Below are 10515 nucleotides of genomic sequence, written 5' to 3'. Positions count from 1 at the left end.
GGTAGATATATTTATATGGATTACAACCATTATTATTAACATGATACACAAACTCATATCGACAAGAGTGGATATTTTTATATGGATTACAATCACTATATTAATATGATCACTAAACATGTCATGTTTATTGTTTTTCATTAACACGGAAATGCCAAAACATGTACACAAGTTTTTTATGCGAGGGATCTGTGCGCAAGTTTATTACGAGCTTCTGTTATAAACTAAAACTGGCTTGCATCTCTTTACATATCATGCATGCAGCACAACTCTATTCCAAGAGTACAAACAACTGAACTTATTTATGGGCTTATGATTTGCCATTTTTTCATTGGTATTAAATAAATGTAAACTTAATTCATTTCATACAGATGATATAATTGACAATGCAATGAGAAAAGCCTATTTTACTATGTTTTTAAACAGTTCAAGAGAAAAACAAGGTTGGGGGCCACAGAGGCAACACATGAACTGTTATGGATTGTCACACCGTATGTGGTTGCCATGGCCGAAAACGGGTTGCCTAAGCCTGAGCGGGACGGGCTTAAATGCTGATAGTATTCAAATCTTCATTGCTATCCTATGATGGTGATGAGAGGTGTAATCATTATTATTCGAGAAAAGCTGAAATTTTTATGTGTGGAATAACATTTTTGGTCGCATTCTCATGTGGTGGGGTTGTCCAATTAGTTGGACATGGTCATCCGCATGTGGTGGGATTGTCCAATTAGTTGGACATGGTCCTTTGATTTCTAAGACGCCATTCCTTATCGTTGCCGACTGCTTGGACATCGTAGTTTGCCTCAGAGCGTGACATCTTTTTTGTCTTGTAGGTGGAAGTCGGCCTATTATATTCTTCTTTTCATTGTACTCGTACATATGCTATCTGGTGATGTTCATACTCGCGTGTAGGGTATCTGGTGATGTTCGTAATTGCGCGTAGGCTATCTGGAGATATTACTTCGTGAGTACGATATAAACGCTCTCACACACATCTGGACCAGAATACATGCACACACACGCACGCCCGCACGCCTGCACGCACATATTGATCAGAGCACACACACACTAACCGAGTCGTGGAGATTTAATCTGACCAGTTACCACTAATACCTTCAAGTTGTCTCCCATCAATACAGATAATCTGTAATAATTTACCAAACATGCAAATTGTTAAACATGTAGTTTCATCCGGGTCGGCTGGGAGTATAACCATCCATCCTAACATTTTTTGCTGGAAACGTACTATGTTCTGTTTACCAAACTATTAATACAAACACCCCTAAAAATAAAGAAATTGCATTAAAGCCCCTAGGGCAACCATCTTCTTCCACCTGAAGAAGCCGATGCTTGGACGCCCACATGCCACTTCATCGTCAGAGCTAGTATGTCATTATTGGTCATGGATGGGAAGTCATCAAGACCACCATCCTGCCAGACTAACACCCAAGAGAGGAAGCAAGGGCCGCTGAAAGAGTTGCATATAGGGCTGCAAGAAAAGCCCGAGGCTCGTGAGCTACTCAAGATCGACTCGTTTTTTTTGGCTCGGCTCGAGATCAACTCGAAAAGAAACGAGCTGAATACAAACACTATATGTAGCTCGATCCAGAAATGAGTTGATCTTGAGCCAATAGCTCGCTCAATTTTAGCTCGATAACTCGGCATAATGTCGTTATTTTAAATGATCATGCCATATAATAAATCAAAACATTGCAATTTATTACTATATATGTTATGCTTAATTAATATGGTACATGCTCGGCTATATTGTGAGAAAATAAGTCAAACTACTCATAAATCTATATCATCATCGTTTTGATTGAAACAATATTTTTTGATGCTTTTCAGTGGTGTTGTGCCTTATCTAGTTGGAATAACCAACACCGATTATATTTTTTATTGTCTCATTTAGCTCGAAACTACCTTGAGATCGTTACAAGCTGAGTAAGAGTCATGTTCTAAAGCTCAACCTTGAGCTTCACCAATTTGGGCTCGCTCAAATATTAATATGAGTTGAGTTGAGCCAAGTCCAACTCGCTCGAACTCGACTCGTATACAGCCCTAGTTGCATATCCAAGAGACAATTATCCATTTTTCACATGCCTCACTTCAGCACGAGAGGCCACATCCACGGAGACAAGGCAGGAGAACCAAACTGCAAAAGGTAGCCACCGCCGCCATGCTGATAAACCCTGCAAATTGTTACCCCACCTGCCAGAACGACCAGGTAGGAATCTACGCCATCGAGCCATGGACGTTATCTAGGTTTATACTAACTTGCAGATATTTTTATATGGAGTACATTCATTATTATTAATGGGATACACAACTTGTAGTCACCAAACTTGCCACGTTTATTGTCTTTCATTAACAAGAAAATGGCAAGAGTTTTCATGTGTGCACGCAAGTTTCTTTTATTTCCTTTTCGGCCAGGTATCCAAGTTGACAACGAAGTGTTTCTATAAATAGAGATCCGCTTGCATCTCCGGAGATCTCTCTCTACTGGTCCATGCATGCAGCACACATCTCTTCCAAGAATGGCATTCCCGTTCTTGCAGGAACTGCCCGTCTCCATACTTGTGCTACTTGTAGTTGTTCTAGGTTTGTACTACATAAAGTCTAGTAAGAGTCAGAATCCACTGTTGCCAGTGAACTGGCCAGTAGTGGGCATCCTCCCTTCCCTAGCCATCAACCTCCACAGATTGCATCACTATATCGCCTTTGACCTCCTATCACCGTCCGGCCACAGCCTAAAGTTTGCCATAGCTAGCATACATATATTCCTAACCTGCGACCCAGTGAATATCCAACACATTTTCACCTTGAATCACACAAACTATCCCAAGGGTGAGGAGTTCGCCGATATCTTCGATGTGGCAAGGGGCTCACTCTTCACTGTTGACGGCGAGCCATGTCGTCGTGAGCGCACAAATTACCAGGGTGTGTTGAGCAGCCCACGGGTTGTCGGGCTGATGAACACGTGTTGTCGTGATAAGGTGGAGAAGGGTCTTCTGCCGTTCATGGCCCACATGGCATTAACAAATGCTCATGTCGACATGAATGATCTCATGATGAGGCTCATGTTCGACCTGTATGCCATGACCATCTTCGGCGTGGACACGGCTCGCTTGTCCCTTGACATGCCGACGGTGCACGTCGCGGATGCGATGGACACGGTCATGGAGGTGGCCTTCATCCGACACATTGTGCCAGCATTTCTCTGGAAGGTGATGAGGCGTCTGGACATTGGTCCAGAGAGGAAGCTCGCTGCCGCGCAAGCGGTGCTTCGTTGCTTCACAATGGACATGATCATGAAGAGGAGGGCGAACGACCATGTTATAGTTCAAGAGGTACCCATGGACATTCTGTCCAATTATGTCAATGACCCAAGATACAATGATGATTTACTCAAGGCAACTCTCATTACCTACATGATCGCCGGGAGGGACACGATTGGTACCACCTTGCCATGGGTCATCTACAACCTCGCCAAGAACCCGCACGTCGTGTCGAGCATACGTGATGAACTAGCACCCATCATATCCCGCAAACCATCTGTTGCAGGCGTCACCATGACGATGTTGGATCTAGAGGAGGTCAAAGCCCTAGTTTATTTGCAAGCCACCCTATTGGAGACACTCAGGTTGTACCCGCCAATCCCTATCGAGCGCAAATCTGTTGTCACCACCGATGTAATGCCAAGTGGCCATGAGGTATGTGCTCGGGACATTGTCCTCGTCTCCATCTACTCCATTGGTAGAATGGAGTCTGTTTGGGGAGCTGACTGCCGGGAGTATAGGCCGGAGAGGTGGCTCTCAGAGGATGGACGCCAGCTGCGACACGCACCCTCTCACAAGTTTTTGGCTTTTAACTCGGGGCCAAGATTATGCCTTGGCAAGGACATTGCAATCATGCAAATGAAGATCGTTGTTGCTGCTATCGTGTGGAACTTTGACGTGAAAATGTTAGATGGTCAACCCATCGATACAAAGTTGTCATGCCTTCTGCAAATGAAGAATGGGCTCAAGGTTAAGCTGAATAAGCGGGAAATGTAACGTACCTATGGGCTTGCCGAGTTCTCATGGCATATGTATGTGTATTCCTTGCTATATATGAATAAAAGATATCATCGCTTAGTATGTGTTGTGCAAAAAAATCATTCTTAGCATGAATTACATTTTCCCCATCTAATTACTCCCCGGATTCAAACGTAAATACCAAAGACATGTTGATTCGCCAAAAAAAAGGCTGATTTTAATCATTTGCTTTTTTATCACCGTTGATATAAAAGATCCTCACTTTACAATCTCATGCAAACATGTTATGAGAAGAACATCATGTGAGCTGTGACAAACTCTTCCCATGTGCATCATCGGTAGGACTACTCGAACTGGACAAACAAAAATGCTAGTATCTATGTACGGGTCACTCGCATGTAGCGCCATGTCTAGATTTGTGAGCAAAGCGCATCGGATTATATGGTATTTTTCAGTTTGCATATATCCTTATAATAATTGGCTAGTAACGGATTGCTCACTTCGCTTTATTATATATCAATTAATAGGTAGCACTGAGAATCAGTGACATAGTTCAATTACTTGTGTTGAATAGAATCATTTACAAAGAAAAAAAAAATCACCCACAATCATTCTAGACCTATTGGTGCTATTAAAACCTCTTACAAAGAGGATACAGACGAAAAGTTATATGATGAAACTGAAACCAGCACGCACCAACACCAGTATAACCAAAATTGACACGGCTATACAGTATACAGAGTGCAGGTCGATACATTACACAACCAACATCAATACACAAGTGATGACACAAAAGTAACCTGATTAAAACCGTTTATAGACAGGATATGATGGAGGCGACACATGCATAACTTGAACGACCCAGATGTGCTCTTGCTCCATGGACTTCTTTCTATTGTGAAATCCACTTTGCGGAACATTTCCATGTACTCGACGGCCCTACAGGCCTGTCATGATTCTACATGATAAGAAACCATGTAAATTGATTGGTTACTGATGTGAATTCTGAAATGCCGACGTGCAGCATCAGAAAAATGTACCTGGATGGAAGTCATTGGTTGTTATTGAAATCTCTTCGTGTTTGTAACACTTCCATTCACGTTCCTAATCTTCAATAAACGTCGAGCAGACATTGTTTTTTTACTAGAACATAACACAGCCATACTAGCATAAACGAGGAATCTTCCTACCAAGATACAATGTATTTTCATCATTGATGGATCACAAGATTGGATGCGGGTTTCACGTCACTGGTGGAAAAAAGGCCTTTGGTCGCGGTTCGCAACTGCCATTAGTCGCGGTTGCGCAACCGCGACCAAATAAGCGCGACTAAAGCCCCCCACCTTTAGTCGCGGCTCCTTAAGAACCGCGACTAAAGGCCCGTCCACGTGGGCGCCAGGCGGCCGTCGGGGCGGAGGACCTTTAGTCGCGGTTCTTCTGGCCAACCGCGACTAAAGGCCGCCACAGGTTTAGGGTTTTAGCCCCCCCCCCCCCTAAACCTGTTTTCTGTTTAATTTGTATTGTTTTATTTCTTTTGTGCTTTATTTTAATTTTGAAGGAGTTTCATATATTCTACGGTACTACATACATGCATATGAATGTACAATTTCAAATAAATTTGAAATTAGAACCAAAAAGAATTCAAGAGGAATATACAATATATATTCAATATCATCGGATGACCATATACAATTTTGAACAAGTTTCCATACATGATTTAATGCATATAAAGTTCTACGTCCTCGTAATAGTGTTCTCCTTTAGGATGGAGGACTTCCCTGCTGAACCATCCAGCTAGTTCCTCTTGAAGTGGTCGGAAGCGAGCTTCTGGACTAAGCATCCACCGGAGGTTATTCCTCTGAGCATTGGTATCACTCGGAACCCGCTCAAAGGTGTATCTCCGGATCATCTCACAGACATAGTATCCACATAGATTGGTCTCCGGTGGCTGAATATCCCCAGCATTCTTAGCCATTAACATTTTGAATTCTAGCTCTTTTTTGAATTCACCGACCTTTGTATCTACGAACCGTCTCCAAACCCTACGAGGCAAAGAAAATTAAATGAACAAGAGAGTTATTAATTAGTTACTTGATATTAGGAAATGAACGAAATAGGCCGATCGATATAGAGCGCAAATGAATGAAAATAATTACTTCTGCATCATTCTTCTCATGCCGCCCCAAAGCTTTGGATCCATATTCACAGAGTCGTGGACGAGACATTCTGAGGTGTTAACTTTAATTACTAGCAGAATCCAGTGGAACCTGCGGACACGATACATGCACAGTACGTCATGCATAACTCATCGATTAGCCGGCCACATACCATGCATGGAGTAAACAAAAGAGAATGTGCTCAAGACAGAAACACTCACTCAAAATGGTAAGGAAATAGAATATCACTTTTGAGTTCCTGCTTTGTAAGAAACTGCCACAGGTCTGCCTCCACGTCGGCGGGGTGACGCTCCAACACATGTCCATTAACGATGTGTGGGTCAATGAACCCAACATCATGGATGTTCCTTACTCTGCATTCCTTAATCTTCATTCTGCATGTATAATAGCGGACACAACAATATAGTTAGGACATATATATAGTGCAGGCAATATGAACGAGATGGGGTAGAAATTAATAAATCACTTACAGAACGTAGCAACTGATGATAGATTTATCGAGCTCGCGCAGATTGAAAAGCTGGAACAATTCACTCAGTTCAATTTGTACATAGTAAAATTTGAAGTGATTCTCATGTCTAACTTCCGCATAAATATATTCTTTGGCGTTTTTATTTTTTATGTAACCCTTGTACCATTTCAGCAGACCTTTCATTTGTGGAGGTAGATCCTTTTCCTGCGCAGGCTCGACGAGAGGCCCATTCTTGACATATGTAATTACTACCTCCTTCACTGGCGCCTCATCAAGGCCTAACAGTTCACGAAGAGTAATACCTAAGTTGGCCGCTTGTTCTCTGGCACTCGTTACAGTCAATCCCTGTGCTGCCGCAGCTTGTATGATCTCGGGGGCATCCGGACAGAAGGCTTCCACTATAAGCGGGGCAATCGATTGTTTACTTTGTTCCCCGAGCTGGGCAACTTGTTTCCCGCTTTTTTTACTTTCGGCCTTCTCCCGCTCTTTGTTCTCCTTGAACATGAGTGCCTGCCTGCGAAGTTCATGTGCATAGTCGTTAGGCAGATTCTTCGCGGCTTGGGACGGTGTGCTCAAAAATGACTTAGCCCACTTCTTTTGCTCATCACAAAATACTGGCTTGGGCTCGGGCTCTCTTTTCTTCTTGCAGTCCGCCTTCCATTTCTCCAAATCAGCAGCCGCGGCCGCGTCGACTTCCTCGGCACTACGTTCCCAAGGCCTTGTGGGGAGAGGCTTCAGTGATGGCTCCGGTACCTTTGTGGTCTTAGGTACATAAGGGTCCGGGTTAATAATCCAGGACTGCTTCTGCTTCTTTGCCGGAGGTGGATTGGGGGGCGGCGTCTGATCACCCGCCGGACGAGGACTGGGGGGCGGCGGCTGATCACCCGCCGGACGTTGTGGACTGGGGGGCGGCGTCGGCTGACGTGACGGAGGTGTAGGTGAACCGCCACCACCACCACCACCACCGTAGGGGGGTGGACTTGTTGTCCTTGGCGCCTCGCCTGGAAACTTGATAAACTTCTTTTGCCATAGAATGAAATGGCGCTTGACATCTCCAAGTCTTTTCTCCCCTTCAGGTGTAGCAATATCAATCTCCAGGTCCTCAAACCCTTGGACTATGTCCTCCACCGTGACACGAGCATAGCCATCTTGAATGGGGTTGTTGTGGTGGAGTGCTCCAGGTAAACATGGTAAAGCACTGCCGATGGCTACCTTCATGGACATGTTCCCGATAGGATAATACAGATGACATTCTTTCATCTCCTTTATATCGTCCACGGGGTAGCGAGGAGGCTCCGGTGAAGTAATTTCGACCACCAGAGGCTCCGGTGCAGTAATTTCGACCACCAGAGGCTCCGGTGCAGTAATTTCGATCGTCGGTGCATCTGCACCAGCCGGTGGGGCCTCCGTGGAAGCCACACTGCTTCTCCGCTGCTGGCTTCCGAGATCCGCTGGATGATCTTCATGCTGCACCCGAGCTGCATCTCTTTCGGCTACTAGTACACTCATGGTTTTCTTCATCACATCCATTTCCGATGCCAATCGCGCCACAACATCTGCTTCCCGATCCATCTTTCTCTTACGGCTTCTGTAACCGTACGGGTCATCGTTCTGGGGGAACCCTATTTTCCACGGAATGTGCCCCATGCCTCGTACACGTCCTCCGTGTTCAGGATTCCCGAGGGCTTTTGTCAGCGCGTCGTTCTCTCTGTTGAACTTGATCTTCCCCTGTTGAGCATCCCTCATTGCGTTAATAAGGGCTTGGGTGGGTTTAATTAATTTGCCCCGGTAAACACACTCCCCTGTCTCCGGGTTCAGCGTTCCCCCATGCCCGTACCACCAGCTTTTGGCCCTTGGGTCCCATCCCTCCGTACCTGGACGGATTCCTCGCGCCCTCAGCTCGTTCTCCATCTTCTCCAACCTAGGCACCCAAATGCGATACCCTCATGGCCCCATAACATGATTGTACTCCTTAGCCGCATTTTCCTTATTTTTTTCGATATTTGAATGAACTGCTCCGATTTCTTTTGCTTCACAAATTCTGGCCAATCATGTTTCAGTTTCTCATATTGTCCTTTGAAATCCGGAGTCTTGTTCTGCTTGACAAAGTCATGGGCTAGATTTTGCTTGAATTTCCGGAATGCGTCGGCCATCTTATGAAGAGCGAACTGTTTGACTAGCCTCCTCCTCTCCTTGTTTTCCTCAATCTTGTTACCCTCCTCATCGAATTTGTTGTATTCCGGAGGTAGAACGAAATGTTCCATAAGCTTCTTGAAGCAATCTTTTTTTGTTCTCTTATCGACAAAAGTGAAACCATCAATTCGTGCCTTCTTTGGCTCATTCCACTCCTGGACGGTGATCGAGACGTTGTCTCTAACAATGGCTCCGGATTGGCTGACAAACTTGGTGGCGTTCTTGCGGGGCTCCAGCGGCCTGCCGGTTGCACTGTCGACAACCTCGATGGTGCATGTTTCTCCTTGTTTCATCGTCTTGGTTGCGCCACGCTTTGACGACGTACTCGATTGTTTCGACGATCCGGCCGAGGGCTAAAATAAGAAAGAGTCGCGCGCGTTAGTACACACATATTTATTCAAATCAGTTAGTTTGTATCACCAGAGGCTCAATGTATATATATACCTCGGCGCCGGAGGTGGTTGCTACTTCCATTTGAAGATCGTCGTTTATCGACGTTTGTTCGGCATCATCTTGCTGACGGCGCCCTTCATCTTCATCGTCAAGGTTCAGATAAGAAGAGATATCATCTTCTTCTTCTCCGGTCGGCACATATAGAATATCGCCGTTTATGATGCCGAACATATGTGCTTCACCGTCCGGATCATAGTTCTCCATAATCGGGTCAGCTCTATCGTCCGCCATTATATCAGTCCTGAAAACATGTAGTAAAAACAAATTAATTAAGTGAAGAAGGGGGGCGGTGGCGGTGGCGGTGGTGAAAGGGCGGTGGCAAAAGGAGGGGGCGAGGAAGGGGTGGGAGAGGGTGTCGCGGTAGAGCGCGAGACGGGGCGGCAGACGACGGCGTCACGGAGAGGGGAGGCGAGGACAACACATTTATAACCCTCGCCGTCCCCTCTTGATCCCTAAAAAAACACCGCGCGCATGGCCGCCCCCCTCGCCGCCCCTCTCCGTATAAACAAATTGTCCGAACAGAGCTTGGAGTAGAGTGGCTAGGGTTTGGCCAGGGATGCGGATGGAGACGAATATATGTGGGGTCGGGATGGCCCATGTGCAGGGCGGGGGGTGCTGGCCACACTCTTTTTTCTTTTCTTTTTCATTTCATTTCATTTTTTCTTTTCCTGTTTTTATCCTTTTCATCTTTAAAACAATTCAGTATATCAAAATATAGCAATGAAAAAAGATATTTGAGAAATCATAAAATATATGTGAATTCAAAAAAATGAATCATAAAATGTTCATGGATACAAAAACATTGTGATTTTGCAAAAAAAAACGTTTTCAAAAAATGTTGATGATTTTGTGGAAAAAACAGGAATAAAAACATATTGTGTATTCAAAAAATGTTTAGGGATTTCAGAATAGTTCACGTATTTAATTTTTTCACTGATTCATGACATATTCGTGAATTTAAAAATTATTCGTGTATTTCAAAAAATTGATTTTATTAGACACAAAAAAATTCATCAAAACAAAAAAATATTAATGAATTCCAAAAACGTTCATGGATTTGAAAATATGCATTATTTAAAATGTTCACAATTATTTTTAAAAAAATCACAAAATTCTCTCTCTCTCTCTCTCTACTCTCTCTCTCTCTGCTCTCTCTCTCTGCTCTCTCTCTCTCTCTCTCTCT

At 44.3% G+C, this 10515-nt stretch overlaps 1 protein-coding gene across 1 annotated transcript; it reads left to right on the top strand.

The window, feature by feature from the left end:
- The first annotated feature begins 2537 nt into the window (after window positions 1-2537).
- LOC119313080 (alkane hydroxylase MAH1-like) lies at window positions 2538-4055 on the top strand. The gene has a single exon (XM_037588899.1). It carries the CDS (start codon window positions 2538-2540, stop codon window positions 4053-4055), a length of 1518 nt encoding a protein of 505 aa, XP_037444796.1.
- The last annotated feature ends 6460 nt before the right edge of the window (window positions 4056-10515 follow it).

Source organism: Triticum dicoccoides, chromosome 5B (genome assembly GCF_002162155.2).
Source record: "Triticum dicoccoides isolate Atlit2015 ecotype Zavitan chromosome 5B, WEW_v2.0, whole genome shotgun sequence".
NCBI lineage: Eukaryota > Viridiplantae > Streptophyta > Magnoliopsida > Poales > Poaceae > Triticum > Triticum dicoccoides.
The sequence above is the reverse complement of the archived record's forward strand: the minus strand, read 5'-3'. Positions and strand labels throughout refer to the sequence as shown.

What these genes read in the sequence shown, in the direction of transcription:
- LOC119313080 (XM_037588899.1), top strand. Translation starts at nt 2,538, where the DNA reads ATGGCATTCCCGTTCTTGCAGGAACTGCCCGTCTCCATACTTGTGCTA.